The 25398-nt window shown below is 43.0% G+C and overlaps 2 protein-coding genes across 4 annotated transcripts; one reads left to right on the plus strand and one right to left on the minus strand.

The window, feature by feature from the left end:
- The first annotated feature begins 342 nt into the window (after window positions 1-342).
- Window positions 343-13659, plus strand: LOC112261295 (protein arginine N-methyltransferase 9). 3 transcript variants are annotated; one of them, XM_024436553.2, is made up of 13 exons: window positions 343-450; window positions 1230-1429; window positions 2052-2200; window positions 2515-2751; window positions 3188-3355; window positions 3855-3957; window positions 4687-4796; window positions 5105-5294; window positions 5570-5753; window positions 7921-8668; window positions 8923-9076; window positions 11184-11306; window positions 12994-13659. In XM_024436553.2, the coding sequence occupies exons 2-13, from the start codon at window positions 1232-1234 to the stop codon at window positions 13255-13257; spliced, it is 2628 nt and encodes an 875-aa protein (XP_024292321.1). In that variant the 5' UTR covers window positions 343-450; window positions 1230-1231; the 3' UTR covers window positions 13258-13659. The 3 variants fall into 3 exon arrangements, with proteins under 3 accessions (XP_024292321.1, XP_024292320.1, XP_024292323.1); XM_024436552.2 differs by lacking the exon at window positions 343-450 and adding an exon at window positions 637-794; XM_024436555.2 differs by lacking the exons at window positions 343-450; window positions 1230-1429 and adding an exon at window positions 1605-1916.
- Window positions 13660-13730: 71 nt separating this feature from the next.
- LOC112261296 (transmembrane protein 184C) lies at window positions 13731-21261 on the minus strand. The gene is made up of 11 exons (XM_024436556.2): window positions 20617-21261; window positions 20378-20508; window positions 20195-20231; window positions 19620-19736; window positions 19310-19398; window positions 17973-18047; window positions 17443-17536; window positions 17198-17310; window positions 15990-16089; window positions 15583-15754; window positions 13731-15318 (listed from the first exon to the last, which is right to left on the minus strand). The coding sequence occupies exons 1-11, from the start codon at window positions 20734-20736 to the stop codon at window positions 14996-14998; spliced, it is 1371 nt and encodes a 456-aa protein (XP_024292324.1). The 5' UTR covers window positions 20737-21261; the 3' UTR covers window positions 13731-14995.
- Window positions 21262-25398: the final 4137 nt, after the last annotated feature.

Here is a 25398-nt window from a genome sequence, read left to right on the forward strand (position 1 = left end):
TTCTGATCAATTCATAAATTTGCCAACAATGTAAAATATTAACATTGTCTACAAAATACTTACTTATAAAACATCTAGCCGGTGACCGTTTTTATTATAATATTTCAGACGCTCTAATTTGATTTTCTTCACTCAGAACATCCACAACTTTACACAATGGAATCATGGAAGATATATTTGTTCCTACCCGTACTTATTTACTCAGTGGACATGTGCCGTAGTTCTTATTATACCTAAAGACACTACAGTATAAAGATAGGCAGAAACTGCTACATCAATAGAAATCCCCGATCACGCTTTGTAGGCTAGGTAAACTCATGAGTAGAACGCGTCATTGGGTATAACGGTCGTTTCGCGCCAAACTGCGCATGTTCAGGCCGTCAGGGACTTCTTCGACATAAAGTAGTTTTTGACAAAAATGAAGACGTGTCAGTTTGTCATGTTCACGAGGTTAGAGTAAACATGTTCAACTACTTGAGACATTGTCTTCCATCTAGGTTGTGCCTTTAGATTTCGAGAAGATTAACAGCTTAGGAATCATTTTTCACTTCTCTTATTGATTTCTCAAAACTCAAACCCCGGCCTGGTCTGTTGGTCTGCTTCGCAAGCGTTCCCGGAAGTCTGGCGATGTTGCGTCTCTGGGTTTAGAAACTCTTATTATTCTTCACTGTCAGTGGTCTTCAGCTAAACGGCGCTATCAGATGTTGCTAGCTCTACCTTTTATACTGTTAATGTCATCATCGTTTATAGCGTTACTATTGTATTTAAATGCATGATTGTGTGATACATATATAGTAAGTTATCAACATCACTGAAAATGAAGTTTTACACATCATCTTCTGGCTATAGTTAGCTAGTTAACATACGTAGCTAAGTTAGCGACTAGTTCTGAAAATAATACCCAGTAGTTAGCTAGTGATATTGCATGATGAACACAACACTGCTAGTTAGTTACACTCTTGTATCATTTGTTGTGGCATTTTGCACCGATAGTCTAGACTTGTATAATTATAACGTTAGCTTGCTAGCTCGTGTATTGTGGTTACAACCAAAATATCTGCTGCACACTTACAACCACAGCAACACAACACCTATTGTTAATGATATTGTAGCTAGTTATGTAGTTATCAAACTAAACTGCTCATCAGTGTGATGAATGTTGTGTGGCTATGCGTTTATGTTTCTGTGTGTTCCTAACATATGTGGTCTCCTAACTCCCTGTGTGATAGGAATGCCCAACACCAGCACCAGGCCTAAGCGTGGCAGACGGAACCGTCGGGTGCCCAGGGAGGACCCTGCCAGGAATGAGCTGGTGTCCAGGTCACTGGAGAGTGCCCAGCAGTGTCTGTTCAACCAAGACTATGGAACCGCCTTTGTCCACTACCTTCTCGTCCTCAACCTGGCTCCTGTGTTGAAGGACTTTGCCAGTGTGGGTAGCAAAGGAAACCCTGTAGGCCAGAGCTCTCCAACCCTGTTCCTGGAGTGCTACCCTCCTGTAGGTTGTAACTAACCTGATTTAATTTATCAATCAGCTAATTATTAGAATCAGGTGTGCTATATTAGGGATGGAGCGAAAACCTACAGGACGGTATCTCTCCAGGAACAGGGTTGTAGAGCCCTGCTGTAGGCTGAATGGTGTATAGCCGGTCTGACAATTGACATTCCCTTTGAACTCTCAGATTTTTAAAAATTAGATTTGTATTTGTTTTCACATACAGCAGATAGGTGCAGTGAAATGTGTTATTTTACAGGGTCAGCCATAGTAGTATGGCACTTCTTTAGCAAATTAGGGTTAAGTGCCATGCTCAATGGCACATCAGATTTTCTAACCTTGTTGACTCGGGTATTCAAACCAACGACTTCGGTTACTGGCCCAAAGCTCTAACCGCTAGGCTCCCTTTTGTTTTGAAGTTGAAGTGTGTATTCTCTCTGCACGTTATAATATGAATGTTTACCACTGAAGGAAAAAGACAAGTGATGTCATTTGTAGATTAGTCTAATACATCACCAATAAACTATTTATAATGTGTGTTTTTTGTGTGTCTTTTCAGGAGTCCTTTAGGTTCACTCTGTTCAAATGGGCAGATGAGCTCGACTCTCTGGGGCGCATCCAGGACCTGTTTGACTGCTATGAACAGGCTCTGGAGCTCTTCCCTACTGATGAGGTCATCATCAACAGCATGGGTGAACACCTGTTCAGGTAGCCCTCACTCAACAGTCTGACTGTGTCTTGTCTGTAGGCTTTGGAACTGGGAAGACTTTACTCGTCATGCTTACTCGGTTGACTTTACTAATCAGAGTTATGGTGGGGTAATATTGTACCTCTGGTTGTGCTCAATACAGGATCAAGACTATAGTTATCTTTTCTGTCATGTCAAACAATTAATTGTTTGTTTGCATGCAGTGGTGTAAAGTGATGGAACTAGCCAGACAGCGCTGTGTCCTAGTAAATGTGTCCCAGTATTCTTAGATTGCTCACAATTGTTCCATTCCAATCTTCAATGCACGCTCCAGAATGGGATTCCGGGATGAGGCCGCTGGTCATTTCCACAAGGCCCTGAAGCTGAAGCCGGACTACCCTGAGGCCAAGGAGAATTTCTACCGTGTGGCCAACTGGCTGGTGGAGCGCTGGCACTTCCTGATGCTCAACGATCGCAGGAGGAACCACAAGTACCAGCAGGCCATCCAGAAGGCTGTTGAGGGAGGCTGCAACACTGTGTTAGATATAGGCACAGGGACCGGTATCCTCGGGTGAGATTTCTTTCTGCCTATTACAGTTAAAGGGATAGTTCATCCAAATGACAAAATACATATTGCTTCCCTTAACCTGCAAGAGGTCTTTGGACATTTGTGCCAGCCACTGCCAGGAAAACTCAACCAAAGCATGGATTGCTGTCATACCTTGTACATTCCGTACAGGGTAAGGAAACCAATGTCATTTTGTAATTTGGGTGGGCTATTCTTTTAAGTGCATCTTTTGTTTTATTACAGTGGCTACGCTGTATGAAGACTTAGGTTAAAGTTGTACAATCTTAATGGTTAGTATCTATCCCAGAGAAATCTACACAGCTCTGGGATTGACCACGTTTGTGTTAAAAACACTAACTGTCATGGCTGTGGACTGTCCATTTCTATTCGTTTGTTACTGCTTGTAATCCTTGTTCCTCTCTGGTCTCTCTATGGACAGAATGTGTGCTAAGAAGGCAGGGGCGGCTGAGGTGTACGCCTGTGAGCTGTCCAAGACCATGTACGAACTGGCTTGTGAGGTGGTCACCGCTAACGGAATGAACGGACGCATCAAGATCCTCCATATGAAGTCGCTGGAGATGGAAGTGCCTAAAGACATCCCTAAGAGGTGACCTTTCACCTTCCCTCTTACTCTGACATCTGTATGGGCCAGTTTCCTGGACATAGATTAAGCCTAGTCCTGGACTAAAAAGACATGGAGACTCCATTGAGCATGGGCATCAGTCCAAGACTTAATTTAACCCCATACAATGTCAAGATGGCAGAGTCGCTGCCCATCTTCCAAAAATGTCTGAAACCGTACCTCTTTAAAGAGCATCTTGAATAAATTCCATGTCCTCTCCCAAAATAAAATACAAATAATGCACTTGTCTTTTCCTACTAGAACGGACTATGCTGATAACTACTTTGTTGAGGGAAAATGTACTTGCTACGATTGTGATGTGTTGTCTGACCTAGCTTACTTTAAGATGAATGCACTAATGTAAGTCGCTCTGGATAAGAGCTTCTGCTAAATTACTAAAATGTAGTCTGTGGCCTGGAAACTGTCCCTATGCGTCCTCCTCTAATGTGTATGTACCGTTTGTGTGATGTGTTTTCTGTGGTAGGGTATCGCTGGTTGTCACCGAGACTGTGGATGCCGGCCTATTTGGTGAAGGTATTATAGAGAGCCTTATACACGCCTGGAATCATCTGCTTTTGCCTCCACAGGTAATTAACTAGCATAGGCAGCCATTTTGAGGATTAGTTTTGTGTTCATACTGAGTTCCAACACTAGTGAATACAAGCCACCCTTTAGTGCAAGTCTGAAAGCATTACCATGATTAGTAAGTAACATGACTTGGTTTTAGTATTGATTATTTATTTCCCAACACTTTCTCATAACATTTTCAGTTTCATTACAACCGTGGATTTAGATGCCAGTCATGTTCATGTTTTTCATTCATTTAACAGGATTGTCTGTCTCTCAATTCAACACAAGTGATCGCAAAGTAATCTTGAAAAGAGGCTTTTAGCTATATTTTTGTGTCACAATCACAATTGTAAAACAATGATTATGGAGCATCAATCCTCTTATATTAAATGTCCTTTATCCAGCCAAATCCTTTGTTTATTGGCAAAGAGATTAATCCAAAATCATTTTAAGGTTACAGTAGTAGTACCAATCAACCACCTTCCTCAATATCATAATGCTGCAGCCAATATAAGTCAACACTGCCATCTATGGCCTCAATGTGATACTACATTTGAGGTAAAAAAAAAAGAAAAAGAAAGGATAGATGAAAATCCTTTACATAAAGATTCCCTACAGAGAAGTGCATTTAGTAAACATATAATATAAATTGCAACAACAACCAAAATCATATTATAGCAAAGTTATTGTCATGAGGCCTGATGTATGAAGACGTGAAGGCTCACTTTCTGCTCCTGCTACTGCAGAGCACCCAGGACCCATCCAGGCCTCCCTCCCAAGCAGGCCGGGTCATCCCTGCCGGAGCCACTGTGTTTGGGATGGCTGTCCAGTGCCTGGAGATCCGCCGTCATCACAGGTGACCTGTCCCTCTGTTGTTAATAAAGGCTAACTTAAGTCAGTCAGACAGTGTTCTTCAACGATGGATTTAGTGGTATAATTTATTTAGCACGTTTTAATGCCTCAGCATTTAGAACAGTAGATCAAACATCAACAAGTTCAACATGTTGTTCACCTTTTTGTGTCCTTATCTGTTGGAATATTTCATTGTTGACGTGGAACAACAGCTGAAGGCCTTATGTCCCTGGAGGTTGTGTGTGTGTGTGTAAACAGACACCGGTGTTAATATTCATGTCATACCATCTATTTAAAACCATGTGCCTGCAGGCTGTGTGTGTCTGAGATAGGAGGCCTGGCCACGGCTGCAGCCGGAGAGCTCCACAGCCCAGTAAGCTGCAGCTCAGAGGATGACTCCACAGAGCCCTACACCACAGAGAGACTGAGCAGACTGCCTGGAGGCTACACGCCCCTCACTGAACCCTTCAATGCCCTGGACATAGACTTCAACAACGTGCAGGTGAGCGGCAGTAGAGCGTCTTTATGTTTATATAGATTTACATCTCTATGGGGAATCTACTGAACTGTTAGTTATCATCAACAGCAACGACTTACAGCTTCACAGTGGCATTGCTGTGTGTAGATTCTGTATATTGATAACAAAACAATATGTCAAAAGCCTCATACTCTCTCAAGCTTTTCAAAATCAAACAAGCTAGTTAGCGTGATATTTGGCTATAGGTTCCAAGAATACAAGAGCAGTGATTGTATTATGCTATGCTAACTGTACCCCAGGAGCTGGAGGGTCTGTGCTCCAGGGAGGTGAGCCGGGTGCGTCTACCTGTAACTGGGGAGGGTCTGCTGGACGCCCTGGCCGTGTGGTTCCAGCTCCACCTGGACCAGCAGAGTAGCCTGTCCACCGGCCCTAAGGAGGACACCTGCTGGGAGCAGGCCATCTACCCCGTTCAGACACCACACAGTAGGATCATTTATATAAGACATGTATGTACACTGAGTGTACAAAACATTAGGAACACCTTCCCTTTTGCCCTCAGGACAGCCCCAATTGGTCGGGGCATGGACTCTGTAAGATGTCGAAAGTGTTCCACAGGGATGCTGGCCCTTGTTGACTCCAATGCTTCCCACAGTTGTGTCAAGTTGGCTGGATGCCCTTTGGGTGGTGGGTCATTCTTGATACACACGGGAAACTGTTGAGTGTGAAAAACCCATCAGTGTTGCAGTTCTTGACACACTCAAACCGGTGTTCCTGGCACCTACTACCATACCCCATTGAAAGGAACTTAAATCCTTTGCCATGTCTCGAGGCTTAAATATCCTCCTCCACTTCATCTATACTGATTTAACAAGTGACCTCAATAAGGGATCAAAGCTTTCACCTGGATTCACCTGATCAGTCTGTGTCCCTCAAACTCAACTCTGGACCTTGAAGCCAGTTCCACTGCTGTTTTTAAAAATCATTGTTCTCCTCTAATCAGACTGATTTAGACCTGGGACACCAGGCGGGTGTAATGAATTATCAGGTAGGACAGAAAACCAGCAGGCTCCTGACCTCGTAGGGTAAGAGTTGGCTACCCCTGGTCTATTTCATGGAAAGAGCAGGTGTTCATAATGTTTTGTACACTCTGTGCCTATACACATGCAGTGAGGTAGTATATTTAGACACCTGCCCCCTACTCCTCTGTAGGAGTATGATGTAGTGTTGCAGTGCGTAGGGAGCAGTGCGTAGGGAGCAGTGTGCATAAACATCTCTACATAGAGCCCTTCTCATCATACAGTAGAGATGCACAGAATGCACTGTAGAGACTGGTCAAGTTCTACACAGATTCTCCTGACATCCACTCAGAACAACTATTGCAGTAATAAATTACACACTGTACATAATATATACAAATGGTGTTGTTACATATTCCGCTGTAATATTTGTCCCCTTCTGATGTTTGCAATGCAATTCCCCATTCTGTCAAACGGGGGCAGTAGGCCACATACAGAAGAAACCTATTCCATTGAAGACAGTAGGCAATGACTGAAGTCAACTTACACTGTAACCTCGAGGCTGTTATTGGTTGTCTTTGGTTTGCCTAGCTGGATTTCACAACCGCGAACATTCGAATGGATTGAATGAATTCTACGCAAATAGGCTTGACCTTTGTCTGCAAACCTTTCTGTACTCCTTTATCCTGTCAGGCTATTGTGCTCCTTCCAGACGTAGAACAGCAAAGTGAAGTTGTACCGTGGTGTTGTCGTTGAGATGCACCATCATTCAGCTGCTGAGCTCAGTGTTTCTGTACAGCAGTGTTGCTAATTGACAGGGGCAGCGTCTAGGGACCCACCAGACACCATCCCTGCTATTTTTCCCGATGATCATCGACATCCGTTTCCCGGCTGCCGTGGCGAGACAGACAGGTGCACCGGGATCGCCTGTGACACTCTTTAGTGTTCATGAATCTCTTATAGGCTATACATATGTATTTTCCCCAAGCGCCCCCTGACAACGACAAGCCACATGCTTACGCGATGACAGATATTCCTACAGGAATGTCTCTCTGTCTGTGTGCCTCCCCCCCTCCTGAATCTCATTTCCCTCGCTCTCCTCTCTTCCTCTCTTTCTTTTTGTGCAGTGGCAAAGCATCTTGGTCCATGCCAGTTCTGTTTACTTGTTGTTGTGGTTCATGAATAAACAGTCATGTGTGCAATAAGGCCTTATAAAAAAGAAAGAAATCAACTTGTTACTTATGATATGCCAAGAATTTGTCATTTGCAATTTTACGTGCTTTATTTATTAGACTTAGAAAAGGGTCACACACATCACAACAAATGTATATACAGTGAGTGTATAAAACATTATGGACACCTGCTCTTTCCCTGACAGACTGACCAGGTGAATCCAGGTGAAAGATATAATCCCTTATTGAGGTCACTTGTTAAATCCACTTCAATCAGTGTAGATGAAGGGGAGGAGACATGTTAAAGTATTGAGACATGGATTGTGTATGTGTGCCATTCAGAGGTTGAATGGGCAAAATATTTAAGTGATGGTGCAACACATTGGATGGTTGTTTATTCAATGTCAATAGGTTTGTATCTGTCCTTATTCAAATGAGCCATAAAATGAAATGTCTCGTCAGATTTTCCCCTGAGGCCTGGTGACGAGCTCATCGTGGAGATCTCCTGCCGGGACGCCTACCTGAGACTCTGCAGCGTTGCCGTAGCAAGAGACGGACGAGAGTTCCGTCTAGACGACTGTCTGGATCCAGACAAACCTAGAAACAACCCAGGCCCGAGCGGCAATCCCAACCCAAGCCTTAACGCCGAGGCAGAACTGTGCAGCGCCCTAGCTTGTCTTGGGACAGAGCAGAGCAGTGGACCTCGAGACTACACCATGCTTGAGTGTGCTGAAATGGCCCTCCTCAACAACCAGCCCTACCACGATAGTTTCCGCAGGGCACTGGCTAAACTCATCACCAACCTGAAAGACGCTCGTTCGGTCCAGGGTCCCAGCCAGGGTCAAGGGTTAGAGGTCATGCCTCTCACTGACCCCCCCAGTGGCCCTATGGACCCTGGTCCCGACCCCTTCTATGTGCTGGACGTGTCCGAGGGCTTCTCTGTTCTCTCCCTCATGGCAGCCAGTCAGGGCCAGGTGAAGGCCTATAGTTCGGTAGAGAAGACCCAGCACCAGGCGGTGCTCAGGAGGCTGGCCAGGGCCAACGGTGTCCCAGAGGAGGCTCTCGAGTTCTGGCTGAACCAGGTGGAGGATGAGCAGGCGGTGCTCCAGAGACCCTCCAGGGAGAAGCTGTGGAGCGCCATTATATTAGACTGTGTGGAGACATGTGGCTTAGTGAGGCAGAAGCTGATGGAGAAAGCCACACTAGCCAGGTAGGAAGATGGCGCAAGCACTGCTGGGAAAGGTAATTTTGGTAGTAACCGGGTAGAGTGTATGAAGTGCTGGTGGATTTTGATAGTGTTTTAAGAATGAGGTGGGATTGTGGATCACATTGCAGCATCTCAAATATTGATATTGAATCTTCAGTGTTGTCACATTGGGAAAAATAGACTATTTGGGTTCGGAAGAATCTGTCCCTTTTTTTGTACAATAGTTTGATTGTTATGGTGGGGTCCATCCATGGCAGGTGCCTGTTGGAGGACGGCGGTCAGATCTTCCCAGAGAGAATAGTGTTGTACGGGATGCTGGTGGAGTCTGACACCCTGCTGCTGGAGAGTGCTGTCCAGGGCCAGGAGCCGACACTGGGCTTCAACATCGCCCCGTTCATCAACCAGTTCACTGTGAGTTACTGACACACCTCCCCAGATCCGCTGCATGCTTACTGCATCTCCCCACCTGCCTTGCATATTTTGTCACTAGGGCCTGAGGTTTTAATGATATAGTTAAGCCAGAGGTAAGGCCTCATAAGGCCAGAGGGGTTGTGGTATATGGCCAAGGGCTGTTCTTATGCACGTTGCAACACAAAGTGCCTGGATACAGCCCTTAGCTGTGGTATGTTTGCCAGATACCACAAACCCCCGGGGAGCCTTATTGCAATTGTAAACTGGTTATTAGAGCAGTAAATATGAATGTTATGTCATACCTGTGGTATACAGTCTGATATACCACAGCTTTCAGTGAATCAGCATTCAAGCCTCAAACCACACCGTTTTTATATATAAATAAATATATCTCTTTACACCGTGTACAAAATAATATCAACACCAGCTGTTTCCATGAGACTGACCAGGTGAATCCAGTTGAAAGCTATGATTCCGTATTGATGTCAGTTGTTAAATCCAATCAGTGTAGATGAAGGGGAGGAGACAGGTTAAAAAAGGATTTTTAAGCCTTGAGACATGGATTGTGTATGTGTGCCATTCAGAGGGTGAATGGGCAAGACAAAATATTTAAGTGCCTTTAAACAGGGTATGGTAGTAGGTGCCAGGCGCACTGGTTTGAGTTTGTCAAGAACTGCAACGCTGCTGGGTTTTTCACGCTCAATTGTTTCCCGTGTGTATCAAGAATGGTCCACCACCCAAAGGACATCCAGCCAACTTGACACAACTGTGGGAAGCATTGGACTCAACATGGGCCAGTCCATGCCCTGACGAATTGAGGCTGTTCTGAGGGCAAGTGCCATACTCTACCAACTGAGCTACAGAGGACCGAGTCCTGTCACATTGTCAGGAAAACCTCCTGGCTGTAGTCACACTCCCCAGCTCTAAATGTGAATGCACTATACTCTGATAACTAACAAAGTCATATAGTAAATTACTGCATGGTTAGGGGGAAAAGTATGGTCAACTCAGAAATTCATTCTACGTGACACAACTCCCAACCCTTTCTCGCTCAACATGTCTCCTCTCATATATGTTATTCCCTCTCATGTCAATGATGCAATAGTCATACTATTGACAGCTGCCTCAATGCTCTTTGTACCTTGCATCATTCTTCTGATTCAAAGGACAGGCTCCTGAGACACAGCAACATGTTGCCTGAGGGTTGTAACATCTTCACTCAAGATGTCTGCTGATATATAATGCTGCCCCCCCCCAATATTCTGGACGAAATCTAAACATTGTTTTCTTATAGTTTCTTTCACAGTACTTGTTAGTGGTTCTTGGTCTGCTGTATTGCAGTTGAGCTCAAGTGAACCAATTTGAAAGGGCACAATACATTTAAACTGACCTTTTTACTGTGCTTTTTTGTCAAAATGGGTTTTTAAAACCCATTTTGCTTGCAATGCAACCTTCTACGTTGAGACTTCTCATGTTTTCTTTTATCTGGCTTTCCGTCCGTATTACGTCGAGCTGCGAAATCCTTTTAAGTTGTCTGTCTTTTCCGGTGTCATGTTGGCGCTCTAATTTTCGGCGTTGGCTCCCGTGGGACGGCAGTTTGTTTAAACAGATGTTGTCTCTGAAGAGCTCAGACAAGGGCACGACTGTCACTCTGGGGAAAAGCATTCACACGGCTTCACGTAAGGACATCCCTACCTGGATCCATCAGGAAGCATTACATCAATGACATCAAACGGAGAGCGGCGGAGACACCGGGAGTTGTGACATGGAGGCGGCGGCATTAGTTTGTTCTCTGTGACAGTGACACTCCCGCTCTGTCGCTTGATGAGCACTCTCCTCCTGCTTTCTAGAGTATAGCGGTGCGTTTGCTGCAGGTCACATGATGTACACAACTCTAAAAGAGTTCTAAGAGTTGGAGATTTTGTTAAAAACACCTGACGACGAGTGAAACAAGCTGGAGAGGTTTGGGAAATACTGAACTAGACTACATGGACTGCCTTGTCATTCTGTTTAAAGGGGTTGAATTAGTCTCAGATGTAGGGTTGTATAGATGTCCGCTGAATGGACATCTAATATGTAACAATGATATGATCTCTCTCCTTCCTAGGTTCCAGTCCATGTGTTTCTGGACTTGTCCACTCTGCAGTGTAGACATCTCAGTGACTCTGTAGAACTCTTTATCCTGGACCTCATGAACACCAACGCCAACTATACCAACAGAGACGTCAAGGTAAAGACCCAACTCGACATTCTTTTAGTTACAGATACATTATCAGATATTGTCTGAAACATTCATCGAAAAAAAAAAAATGCATGGTAAATGGCACCATTGTCTGCTAACACATTATACTGAGGATAACACTGAGTTGCCAGATCCCTTGGCCGTGTCAGTACTTCCACTGAGCTGTGGCCCTGACCATAAAAAGAAACGTCCCTTTTTCAGGACCCTGTCTTTCAAAGATAATTTGTAAAAATCCAAATAACTTCACAGATCTTCATTGTAAAGGGTTTAAACACTGTTTCCCATGCTTGTTCAATGAACCATAAACAATTAATGAACATTCACCTGTGGAACGGTCATTAAGACACTAACAGCTTACAGACGGTAGGCAATTAAGGTCACAGTTATGAAAACCTAGTAGAAAGGTCTCTTTCGTGTCCTGACTCTGAAAAACACCAAAAGAAAGATGCCCAGGGTCCCTCCTCATCTGTGTGAACGTGCCTTAGGCATGCTGCAAGGAGGCATAAGGACTGCAGATGTGGCCAGGGCAATAAATTTCAATGCCTGTACTGTGAGACACCTAAGACAACGCTACAGGTAGACAGGACGGACAGCTGATCGTCCTCGCAGTGGCAGACCACGTGTAACGACACCTGCACAGGATCGGTACATCTGAACATCACACCTGCGGGACAGGTACAGGATAGCAACAACTGCCCGAGTTACACCAGGAACGCACAATCCCTCCATCAGTGCTCAGACTGTCCGCAATAGGCTGAGAGAGGCTGGACTGAGGGCTTGTAGGCCTGTTGTAAGGCAGGTCCTCACCAGACATCACCAGCAACAACGTCACCTATGGGCACAAACCCACCATTGCAGGACCAGACAGGATTGGCAAAAAGTGCTCTTCACTGACAAGTCGTGGTTTGTCTCACCAGGGGTGATGGTCGGATTCGCATTTATTGTCAAAGGAATGAGCGTTACACCGAGGCCTGTACTCTGGCGCGGGATCGATTTGGAGGTGGAGGGTCCGTCATGGTCTGGGGCGGTGTGTCACAGCATCATCGGACTGAGCTTGTTGTCATTGCAGGTAATCTCAACACTGTGCGTTACAGGAAAGACATCCTCCTCCCTCATGTTGTACCCTTCCTGCAGGCTCAGCCTGACATGACCCTCCAGCATGACAATGTCACCAGCCATACTGCTTGTTCTGTGTGTGATTTCCTGCAAGACAGGAATGTCAGTGTTCTGCCACAGCCAGCGAAGAGTCCAGATCTCAATCCCATTGAGCACGTCTGGGACCTGTTGGATCGGAGGGTGAGGGATAGGGCCATTCCCCCCAGAAATGTTCGGGAACTTGCAGATGTCTTGGTGGAAGAGTGGGGTAACATCTCACAGCAAGAACGGGCTAATCTGGTGCAGTCCATGAGGAGATGCACTACAGAACTTCATGCAGCTGGTGGCCACACCAGATATATAACTTCTGATTTTGACCCCCGCTTTGTTCAGGGACACATTTCCATTTATGTTAGTCACATGTCTGTGGAGCTTGTTCAGTTTGTCTGTTATTGAATCTTATGTTCATACAAATATTTCCGTTAAGTTTTGCTGAAACTAAACGCAGTTGAGGATGTTTATTTTTTTGCTGATTACAGTAGTCTATTTCTATGGCCCTGACTCTGTGTGTTTCTCCCAGGTCCAGGCTAGTGCCTCAGGCAGGGTGACTGCTGTGCCCTTCTGGTACCAGATCCACCTGAACGAGGAGATCAGCTTGAGCACCTTCAACCAGGACTCCCATTGGAAGCAGGCTGCTGTGGTGCTGCACCAGCCCCTGGCAGTGAGGGAGGGAGACTGGGTACGACTGGCCGTCACCCTGCAGAAGAGCTCCATCTCCATATCAGCCAGTATAGAGGAAGAGGCTGGGGAGACCGGGACTGTGGATTCTGTTAGAGTCCGATAAGTAGATGTCTGGTGATATGAACAGTACAAGAGTCATCTTCATAGGTGTTTTAAAGGAGGGAGTTGCAGTGCTTTTGATTCTACAAGAGCATCAAGTCCACTCAGTCTTACTGGGAGAGAGGTCAAGGTATCACTCTGGGTTCTATATTATGAGTGAACTGCATATATGTCGTGGAGGGGAAGGGATTGGACTATGGATTCTCCGGAAGCGCCAGCTCTAAAATGACCCCACAATAGCTACCATCTCAATATGCCTTCTCTCAGGACTTTCACAAAGACATTTACATGTTTTAAGATGTGCTCATCTTGAGACGTTTTGGTCTTCAGTGTGTTCATAATCTTGTTTTGGAATGACGTCTCTTGATTATGGTTGCAGACTTCATTAAAATGTTTTGCATCAGCACTTGCATTATCTCAAAGAATCATAATGATCAAACATTGTCTTTCTTATTGACACTAGCAAAAACTGACAGCCACATTTCATTTCATTTATTGGAGGGTGAATGTTTGGAATCTTGAGTTGAACTCTCAAAGACAAAGGTGCTGATACGTTTGATGTACTTCCCACTGAAGGTTAATGCTTTGTGACAAACATTAGGTAAGGCAATAGCTGCACACACTTGACACACATTCCCGATAGGAAGACATTCTACTAATGGATGACAATGAATCTAGTAAAAGACTGATATCAATCCCTTTCAGTACGGTAAATCACAACTAATATCCCTGAAAAGCTTAAAACAGAAATTAAAATGGTAAATCTATAACCATGACTATGTAACATCAGTTTATATTTACAAATGAGGTAGACGTGAAATGTGAATTACTTGATAGTGGATACATAGAACAAGGCATCTGAGAAGACGATCGAGGCTGTTAGCGTTAATGCCAAATTGAGACACAGCTTCATGCTTCAAAATCTGTACAATAGGTTCGAAGACCATATTCAAGCATGCGCAACCCAATGATGTTCAGTACCAGTCAAAAGTATGGACACACCTACTCTTTCAAGGGTTTTTCTTTATGCCAAAAATGTGCAAAGCTATCAAGGCAAAGGGTGGCTACTTTGAAGAATCCCAAATAAAAACATTTTGGGGTTACTACATGTCTTTACTATTAATCTACAATGTAGAAAATAGTAAAAATAAAGAAAAACCCTAGAATGAGTGGTACTGTCTATAAACCAATCATTGGTGCAAACCAGTATTTTGTATAGTTTTCAGTTTAAAAGCTACATATATACTTTGAACGTTTTCGTAACAACTAAAACCCTTGGTAAATGATTAACGAGTTTGTAGTGATATCACCCAGGTGCTATTATAGAACAAGTATACTGGTCAAATCTCTCACCGGCTTTTGAACTTGAAGTCCAGACCCATTACAATGAAGAGGGGTCATACTAAAATAAGGTATTGACGTACCATACTTTACCATTATGACTCAGTAGTACAATACAGATACAAGAAAAAATATCATAAGTGTCATGAGACCTTTACGAAAGCTTATGAACATTCTTCGAGCTGTCATTGACAGAGGTCCATCTGCATCTGCCGTGGTGGACGAATGACACTACAATATTGCTTAATTAACACGTGCCTTTTTCATCGCTTGTGTGCCGGTTAGCCAAATATCGTCTGTAGGGGAAACGTAGTCGAGGCCATACTTGGTTCCTGCCCAACTGTGTTTGGTATAACGTGCATTCAGAGTTCCCATTGGAGGATTTTAGCGATGACGCTAAGCTAGGTGATAACGACAAGGTCGTCTGTAACCGAGCCTGTTGGCTCATTGTTGGTGTTTCTGGGCTCTGGAGCTTGTCTACCATTGTCTTCCCTCTCCTCTCCATCCCACTGAGCATTGCTGAGCCCGGCGGGGGCTGACAGGGAGTGGGGCGTTTGGGTTTTGCCCAGGCCCTGGTACCGACCCTTGGGGGACACCGGGTTGGACAAGGCCTCCGTGGGACCGATGGCGTCCATGGAGCCTGGGGAAAGCAAGCCTGAGCGCTCGCTGTCGTCCTCCGCCTCACCGAAGTAGGTCTTCCTAGGTCGGCCCATAACGGTTCTCCCTGTATCAGGAAAGAAAGAATGTGTTTGAAGATATGAGAATGGCAATATACTCACATAATAAGGAAATCTATCAAAGTCTTGAAGATTTTGAGGGTAGCCATTTTCTATTCTGTCATGACATTCTATGAACATAAATGGAGTAGCTAGCCAACGCACTTGGTTCTGAGAGGAAACCTTGTCAAACAAAGTTCTTAACAGCGGCTTCTTTGATTCCATTCATGCAGGACTGCTATTGAGTCAAGCCAAATGGGATGAGAACTAACCCACGTTGCGGACTTGCTCAGAGATGTCAGCCCTGACGTCAGAGATGTCCCACATGGCCAGGAAGGAGTCGAAGCAGGATCCCTCCTCAGCCTCCTGGATGTAGGGCTTGTAGGTGAAGCTGAAGTGGTGGGCGATGGCCGCCAGGAACATCTCCACACAGATGATGAAGTCCTGGATGAAGTATGGATGAAAGCTTGACTGTATAGCAAAGCAAGTCTATTCTCATATCTAGTTATTTAGAAGTCTTGCACAGGATAGAAGTCCTTGAGATGAATCATCTCGTTTTCTAGGGGCTTGAGACCACAAGCCTCAACAGATATTACCTTATACAAAACAAGTCATTATGTAGCATTGTAGTAAAAGTGTTACTATGGCGTTATACAGTGTTGGTATTGTCTTGCATTACCTGTAGGCCTGTAGCTACAGCCTCCACACTGTCCCAGTCCCACGTGTGTCTCTCTGAGATCACTCCAACCTTGACCAGGAGAGCGATGAAAGCAGCTTGCCTAAGATAGATTCCAGACAACAGAGTGGAAATAATCAATCCTCTACACTGCAGCCAACACAGGGAACACATGAACCCAATTACTGGCTATAATCCACACAGCTTTAAAACATTTAACCAGGAAGGGCTCATTGATATTTAAAAACTCTTTTTCAAGAGCGTCCTGGCCAAGATAGGCAGCACCAAGTCATTACAAAAATGACAGACAAACATGAAAAACTTTAAGTAATCTAGTAAAAACCATAGAATTCACAAGAGTATAACAAAATCAAACACAGCAAATTTACTGAATCAGTCTCAAGATCATTCAACAGTGATTTAAAAACACCAATCGGGACAAGTTCTTCCAGTTTAAAAGTATTTTGTAAGGCGTTCCAAGACGATGGCGCAGAGTACATAAAAGTTTTACCAAATTCAGTTCGGACATTTGGAACAGTTAGCAGAATAAAGTCCAGCGAACGAAGAGACGACCCACCACATTTCTGAACAATAAAAATGCCCAAATAAAAAGGTAGTAAACCCAAAATGGCTTTGTAAATAAAAGTATACCAGTGCCTGAGCCTACAAGTGACTAGAGAAGGCCAGCCAACCCTGGTATACAAAGTGCAGTGGTGCGTAAGGGTTTTGCAGTTTAAAATAAATCTCAAAGTGCCATGGTAAAGGGTGTCAATTGATCTCAAACACTGAGCGGAAGCATTCATATATAAAATATCCCCATAGTCTAGTAAAGGCATAAATGTAGCTGGTACTAGCCTCCTTCTGGCTTCAAAAGAAAAACAGGCCTTATTCCTAAAATAAAACATACTTTGTTAACAAGTCCTACACATGCAATTCTGAAAGAAAGTTGTATAAGAAATACAAATGGGCAGCGAAAACCATGTTACTTTAATGGGTAACAATGCTAGATCCATGAATGGCAGACACATTGACTGGTATACAAGGATGTTATTAACCATGGAGGTCGATAACCTGGTCCCAGATCGGTTTGTGCTATGTCAATGGCTTGACATTGACCACAGGGGTTGGCAAGACAGCACAAACAGATCTGGAACCAGGCTAGGAGGTAGATGCAGGTGATCCAAAATGGCAGCCCCAAAAAAAGCACTCACCAGAAGGAGACGAACACCACCATTTTGACACACAGGAACTTCCCCACTGGTCTGATGGGGGCCAGTTCCTCTCTTAGGGCCTTGTAGAACAGGACCAAACAGTACATGGCAAACTGGGAGAGAGAATGATAGAGAAAGAGATCACTTACTGAATGCTAAATATTTAATGTTATCTTTGTGGTGGTGGTATGGTGACAGGAAGTTTACAGCAATGTGGAGACAAGTGTGAAAAATACAGAACCTACCAGCTGGGACATATTGTTGAATATCACCAGGTACGTCCATGCATTGGTTGAGCTGAAGTTACCTTCATCATACACACCACAGAGCTGACATATCCTACAGGATAGTGAATGGAGACATGTGATATGACTTGATACAAAAAGTACATTTATATGTGGTGAGTGTTTGGGAATAGGTTAGGTAGTTTAGACCGCACACTACAAACAAACCACTTCTAGTCCCCCAAGGGGTGGCAGCTTGGAGAGCCGTAAGGCTGCTGGTTGGTATGGTGGCCATGATACTTTTTTCATTTTAAAATCTTTAGGTTTGGGCATGCCTTTCGTATTTTTCCTTTTTGTACATATTTATGTTTCGTCATCATCTGAACAAATGATCATCTGCTTGGACTGGCCGACCCAGAAGTCAAGAGAGACAGAGCTGGCCCTGGACCAAGGTAAGGTTGCTGTCTCTCTGGGCACATGTACATTCAACACTTAGGCATATAACATAAGTCCATCCTGAATGGAAAACAGATCCTGTGCAAAACACTTACAAGGCAATAACTGTTGTGACTGGTCTGACAACCGTGTACTGCAACACTCCCAGCTTGCATCTCAATAGCAATACCCTGCAATAGGAAAACACAGTACACATTATTAAGGAAAGACATTCACACAAAATGTTAGCTTTTTCCCACTATAAAATAGCACTAACATCTTACTAATCACCAGCTTTGTTTTTCATGAATTTCTTAAAATCAATAGCATCCTATGAATAAAGATGTTGCAATACATGTGGCTAAAATTGCAGATGCAGAGCATTAGTTAAAATGCAGAGTAAACAAAACAGATGAGCCTAATGCGGTCTTTCTGTTCTTTAGGCTGGTGCATTTTTCCTAAATGAGAACACGTTGTTCCACTTGCAAACACTTCTGGTTCTGTTCTTAAATCAACTACAGGCAGACATGCTACATATTCCTGTTGTTGCCTGACTGGGGCTCGTTTGAAGCTGGCAAGTAGCAATGGAGACTTGGAGAGACTTCAAGCAGCCAAACAAACACCTTGAAGGTGAACCTTCTAGAAAGAGACTCAAAATGGAGGCCACACAGACTGGAGCCACTTTAACACCCAACTTCCTGTTTTGATTATGAGCCTGAAATATAAATGTATACTTAAAACACATCAATGTGGTATAAAAACATGTTATTAATCCTAAAATATCCATTCATAACACGTAAAACAAAGAAGTGGTAGTTTATTGCTGCACAAAAACATAGACCTTCATCCTAAAATGTGAATTTATAACACATGGTATGGATAATATTATAGCTCCTTATTAGCCTGGCTGATTCCGCAGTAATGCCATAGATATTGATAGAGGACTCTCATGGCCAAAAGCCAGTTTTAGCATGGACAGTGCCATTAAGGACTTTCACCATTTTGAAATAGTCAATTGGGTGGGACTTCCTATGGTTTAAGGAAGGATCACATAAATCCATCCAGGTCATAAGGAGGCATCAGCCAATGAATTATAAGTGAACATTCCTTAACCACAGGTGGCAGTAAATTTGCCAACCTGGGCTTTATATCTGTTCAAACAACACATTCTAGGTGGCAGTATGACCATTTAATTTTGTATACCAACAGATAAAAGTAGTAGAAGAAAATTCACTACTTCAAAATGGAGATAGCATCAATGCCCTGCCCATGCTCCCACAGACACCCTAATGGGACAGATACAATGTTGCGTCCTCTATCTCTATGAGTAAAGCCAACCCCTATGTGTGCTCATGCCAAATGCACAGCACTAACAGATCTGGTACAGGGGCCTGTTCATTATAGCACACATACACTTAAAGAACTACAAAAACTATAAAAGCAACAAACTCACTCTCCCATGGGCCATGCCGGGCAGCAGCAGAGGGGAGGAAGGTGTTTCTGCTGCTCCTGCACCTCCAGCATCAGTACCAGGCTGGGGTACTGGTTACCCATGGTTGAGAGAGTGAGAGAAAAATAAAGAGAAGAGAGGAATTACAGTGTGAGGATATTGAAATAAATGTAGGCTACTCAATCTAGCCTGGGATCCAGATGTGTTTGTGCTAGACTTATGTTTGGCATAGGACAAAGAGTGGCCATGATTGGAATGTTAGAACAAACAGGTCTGGGATCATTCTCAGTCAGGTCATGACAAGAATGTGTACCTGGTTTCCCAGGTAGTTGAGCAAGAAGATCATGAAGTTGTAGATGACGTATGCCTCGTAGCACTCCCTGCATGTGTCCACGTAGATGGCAATGCTGGGGTACTTCAACGCAATCCACTGTGTGAGAGAGAAAGGGAGAGGGTGGGAGAGGAAGACAAGGAGAGGAATGGGATCATAGATGGACCATTACATTATCTCAATGATATGATATGTTGCATGATAATAGTGAACACTTGAAACTATTGAAAACATTTACTCTGAAAAGTCAGTTTACAGCAATTTTTTGTTTCTCTTGCTTTGTTTTTCTAAAGGAGCTCTGTTCTCATTCTTTGGGAAGTAGGATAATGGAAATTTTATGATAGGGGGGAATGCTGAGCATAGCAGATGATAATTAGCATAACAAAACAAATTGAAGTGCCACGCTCATGTCAAGCGCTTTCAGTTTTACTACTGTCAATGCTACAGTGACTTCTTCTGTTAACTTATTGTGTCAAATATTTGTAACTTAACAATAAACCAATGTTGACTTTTAAGAACATCTAGCTACATGATCAAGAATTGAAGGCATTACTTACACTGTCCAAACTGTAAATGGGGACCATCCATAATATTCTGTAAAAAAAATGTTTTTAAAAGGAGACGAGATCATTCACAATCAGTTAGGTTATATTGTACATCATTCAAGATAAAGACACAAACCCATGACGGTAATGAAGTAATACTATCCTACAGCTGTGACAGAGTAGTCTTTCACTTACCTGATAATTGGCTTCTGTAGCTCTGGTTGAGTATAGTTTACAAGATGCTGCAGGATCCCCCATAGTGATATGGGTATGGTCATGAACACGAATATCCCAGCTATGAACCATGCTTTGTTATGGGTACCAACCTAAAAGGTATAAATTACGTATATAATCAACATCCAAACAACAAAGCACGGACTAGGCTATTCAGTGTCAAGTAACGATATGATTGGGCTGCAATGATACCAACTGACCTCTGATTTCTGTAGTTCCCAGATGCACAGGGGTAGTAAGACGACAAGCACAACCAGAAAGTATAGAAGAACGACCAGAGGCCGAATCCATCTCCTCCAGTTGCCACAAGTACAAGGCATATTTGTAATGGTAAGCTAGTTAGCCACAGCAACTTGTCCAGTGTCCTACACTCACTGGGTCAATAGGTGAGATTGCTGAAAACAAAGCTAATGCTAACTAGCAAGCAAGCTAGCTAGCTAACAACTAGCTATTACCGCTGCCAGCTATAGCTTGGAATAAGAGTTCGTTTCAAATGTCATTTGGGAAGCATGAATACTGGACGACAATTTCCAAACACATTGTAACGTTGGCTGCTTTGCTAAACCAGAAATTGGTAGCTAGCTAGCTAACGTTAGTCAGCTGATCTCATGATTCACTATAAACAAACAATGAATCCACGCGCATCCATTCCAAACGAAAGCTCTTGATAAAATTAAAAACAAAAAATTGATAATCTAATTAAATCCAACTGGTCAAAAACAACGCAGTTATTGTATTAATAACGATATATTCATTTCTAAAACTTCCTAAACATCAAAAATAAGTTTTACAACGTAACTGATGGTTACTTCTTGTTGACGTTCTTGACAAATGCCGCCCATGCTTCAATCTGATTGGATATGGAAAAGGTCTATATACTTTCCATTGCTCACTTTTCTAATCCATCACAATGGATGACTTGGGCACAGGTGTAGTTCGGTTGATCTGCAATCTGAGTACTCACGTATGCTCCACTAGATGGCAATGCAAATCAGTCATTCTCAGTATTTCAGAGTGACCAAAAGTCGTTAAGAATAACTCAACAGTGTAAAATAACGACAAAGTATAAATGTGATGTCCGCTGTGGAAACTCATTTTCTTCATCATGCTCCACATTGAGCTAGCTTAACTTCTCTCATTTTTTCATACTGGAGTTGGCTCCCCTCTCTCTATCTCTTATTTATATATATTTATTTCTCTCTTTCCTTGCTGTAAAACATGTGGCCTGTGAATAAATGGTTCTAATTAAGATTCTTAAGAAGTGAGAAATGGTGTGAGAGGATTAAGTCCAAAAGCTCCACTAATTCCTACAAAAGCTTTCAGAAAGGTGCAAGTCAGCGCTAAATATTTAGTCAGGTGAAACCATTTGTCCAAAGAAAGATAACACAATGAAGATGAATGACAACAGGAATGTATTTGGCTGAAGTTTCTTTAAAAAATAATCTCTACGACAAGTTATCACAAGGCCATCATTTGAAAAACACAACGGCCATCTGTGTATAGTCCTAGGATAACTATTTCAATACAGATCTGTTATCTGAGTAAATAGGTAAATAGTCAATTAGGCTCTCTTTTCTTTGTCCAATTGAAGGTTTTCAATTGATTTATTCCAGTTGAAACTTGTTTAGTTGAACATTAGGCTCCGCTTTGAATAGATTGAACCACAACAGCGAATGTGATCTGGGTCTAGCTCGGTGCAGGGAAGCAGAGAAAGTCAAGGATGTGGGATTTGAGCTCATGTTTATTAGAGATACTTGTTAACAAATTGTTTAAGGAATGTGCTTGTTATTTTTTTAACGAATGTATGTGCATTTACAGCAGTGAAGACAAGGACTGCATTTCTTACCACAGAGTGCAGATATCAGGGAAACTTCTCAATTTACATATATTTATTGGAGTGACAATCTTATTATACCTCAAAATGCAGTGGGGTTGAAGTGAAGGTCACTATGCTTATTTCATGACTTGAAGCCAGTGCCAGTGCCGGGAACTGCTCTTTTAACAAACAACCTCTCTCAGTCACGAAACCAAGAATCCTGGAGAATGTGAAACAGACTAGTTTTATAACCCCTCTGCGGTCTGCTTCAATTACTCTCGCAACAGTGACGAGGGGTGAAATAATGTTTTACGCAGAGAAGGTTGTCGGCACAAACTTTTCCATGATGAGGGCAGATGGTGGGTTGAATTGACTAGGCTTGTAAAACAAAATAGTAATCATTCTCCCTCATTGTTCACTCATTGTTTGTTTAGTTCTGGGAATGAATTACAAGATTTCAAGGAGTTTTAGGCCTCTTGTTGCCAGCAATTTGTTTCACCATAGCTGTTCTGACATTTTTCTAAAGGATTTTATACTCAAACAGCATTGAGTATGAAGAAAGTTATAGAAAGAGCCTAGGGAGGAGAAGTCTGACTATGAATCTCTCTCTCCTCTCCTTCGTTCAGAGTGTGTTTCCCTGTGTAATGAGTGGAGGCAGAACATTCCTTTGTGTTGCACCATCCGTCCCCATCGTTTCACTACTTACTGCCCCACAGTCACAGAAATCACTGGTTGTTACCAGACAGATTGTTCATGAATTTTGAATATATCCTTTTGGCTTTTATAAATTAGAAATGGTCTTTGCCACCACAGTCATGCGAGCGAGCTGGCGCCTTGGTGGGTTATAGCTTGGAGGGATTGCTATGCAAAATGGCATTAGGAACACAGCCATGTTAGGGCCGGGTAGGATAAACATGTGCTGTGTTTGATCAAACTGAAAACATATTTGAGCATAGACAATGTGACGTCGATAAGATCCCACTGAAGCATCATTTTACAGTGCACAATAAGGTTATTTGGATGGCACATAGGACTGTAAGGAGGATTTGTTAAGGAATGTGAATGATCGGGGACAGTGGCACATTGGAAAATGTGTCTGACGACGGATTAGAAGATTCTAGGTTCGACCCCTGGCTGTCTCAGCACTGTATTTAAAGGCCTCCCGAGTGGCTCAGGGGTTTAATTCACTGCATCGCAGTGCTAGAGGCATCACTACAGATGCTGGTTCGATCCCAGGCTGAATCACAACCGGCCGTGATCGGGAGTCCCATAGGGTAATGCACAATTGACCCAGCGTCATCCGGGTTAGGGGATGGTTTGGCCAGGGGGGCTTTAGTTGGCTCATTGCGCTCTAGCGACTCCTTGTGGCGGGCTGGGTGCTTGCAGGCTGACCTCGGTCATCAGTTGAACAGTGTTTCCTCTGACACATTGGTGCGGCTGGCTTCCAGGTTAAGTGTTAAGCAAGGTTCGGTGGGTCATGTTTCAGGGGACAAGATTGCAAAGGGGGTACAAAATATATACAGTGGCAAGAAAAAGTATGTGAACCCTTTGGTAATACCTGGATTTCTGCATAAATTTGATCTGGAAAAGTCATTAGCCTAGAGGTTCACACACTTTTGACAACCTACACTGTGAATGTGTAAATTCAATATAGACAGATATAGATAGATATAGATATATATAGACAACACAGAAACTATTGTATTTTTCTTATTAGTTTAAGCAGACTGTGTTTGTCTGTTGTTGTGACTTAGATGAAGATCAGATCAAATTTTTTGACCAATTTATGCAGAAATCCAGATCATTCAAAAGGGTTCACATACTTTATCTTGACACTGTATATGTTGGAATGAATTGAACAGGTCTTGTTACTTAGTTACAAAACATCTGAGTAGGAGAGCTGATCTAGGACCAGGTCTCCTTTGTCCATCTAATCCTATTCAATATGATGGGGCGGCAGGGTAGCCTAGTGGTTAGAGCGTTGGACTAGTAACCGAAAGGTTGCAAGTTCGAGCAGTTTCCGAGCTGACAAGGTACAAATCTGTACCCACTGTTCCTAGGCCGTCATTGAAAATAAGAATTTGTTCTTAACTGACTTGCCTAGTAAAATAAAGGTTAAAAAAAAAAATCTGAAAATTAACACTGATCCTAGATCAGCAGTCTTACTCCAAGATGCTTTATGAATATGGGCCCTGTGAAGTTAATGTATGAAAATCAATGTATGCAGACGTGGAGCCGTACTGTCTGATTGTTGACTGGCACCAAGTGATACAGTATCAGCCAAAGTGCACTGCACTCATCAGGGGAATACACAAGTCTACAATTATTCAGAGATTATTTATTTATCTTAATACATCTGCTTAAGGTCTGTGTGTTAGGAAGTGTTCAAATTCACCCAGGGAACTTACTTCAGCTGTGCTGTTTCGTCTCCTGAACAATAACTAACAGATTGGAATATAATAGATTTTTAGCCTGACCTACAAAGTGTTCCAGATTAGAATGACATGCATTCAGAACATTTTATACATACAGTATGTATTGGCCTATATGAAAACAAAGCAAAGTTATATCATTATAAGAAACAGACATTCATATTCCTAATCACGAAAATGCGTCATCATTCATCCTGTTTTCTGTCAATTGTCTGGATCCGGTAACTGTAGATTGATATTTCTGGATGCTGTGTGTTTCTGAGATTACTTGCATGAAAGATGAGGTCACCCATACTCCTCCTGAAATAGAGGAGGAGAGAGTACTAATAGCCTTATAATATAGCCTTGCAATCTGATTGGCTGAAAGAGTATGCCTATGCGTGACAATCTGATTGGCTGGAAGAGTGGCCTCTAACATGATGAACCAATAATATCTCCCAGACCATATCATTATCCAATCATCAATCCAGTTTGATACAGTTTCTACTGGTTCCAGGTTACTCTGCATGGCAGAACTCCACGGGGTATTAGAAATGTGTTATTGGTATTATTCTATGATTGAGGTGGGCTTCTTGAGAGGAAATGCAGAGCTAAGTCGATGTCTGATCTAACTCTTATGGCATGAGGTAGGGTTGACCCTGAAGTGTGATGTGCTTGTTTGGACACAACACCAATCCATTACCTCAGTACTAAACCTGGGTTCAAATAGTATTTGAAATCTTTCAAATAATTTA

The sequence above is a fragment of the Oncorhynchus tshawytscha genome, linkage group LG34 (genome assembly GCF_018296145.1).
Source record: "Oncorhynchus tshawytscha isolate Ot180627B linkage group LG34, Otsh_v2.0, whole genome shotgun sequence".
Classification (NCBI taxonomy): Eukaryota; Metazoa; Chordata; class Actinopteri; order Salmoniformes; family Salmonidae; genus Oncorhynchus; species Oncorhynchus tshawytscha.

Bases quoted from the DNA above. Each gene is read 5' to 3' on its own strand.
- LOC112261295 (XM_024436553.2), top strand. From the start codon at position 1,232: ATGCCCAACACCAGCACCAGGCCTAAGCGTGGCAGACGGAACCGTCGG. The intron at 2,201-2,514 runs GTAGCCCTCACT...TGCACGCTCCAG, and splicing joins ATGGGTGAACACCTGTTCAG to AATGGGATTCCGGGATGAGG. The intron at 4,797-5,104 runs GTGACCTGTCCC...ATGTGCCTGCAG, and splicing joins GAGATCCGCCGTCATCACAG to GCTGTGTGTGTCTGAGATAG.
- LOC112261296 (XM_024436556.2), bottom strand. From the start codon at position 20,736: ATGCCTTGTACTTGTGGCAACTGGAGGAGATGGATTCGGCCTCTGGTC. The intron at 19,399-19,619 runs GTACACATTCTT...ATGGGTAACCAG, and splicing joins TCAACTACCTGGGAAACCAG to TACCCCAGCCTGGTACTGAT. The intron at 15,755-15,989 runs GTAATGCAAGAC...TACTTCATCCAG, and splicing joins CTGTAGCTACAGGCCTACAG to GACTTCATCATCTGTGTGGA.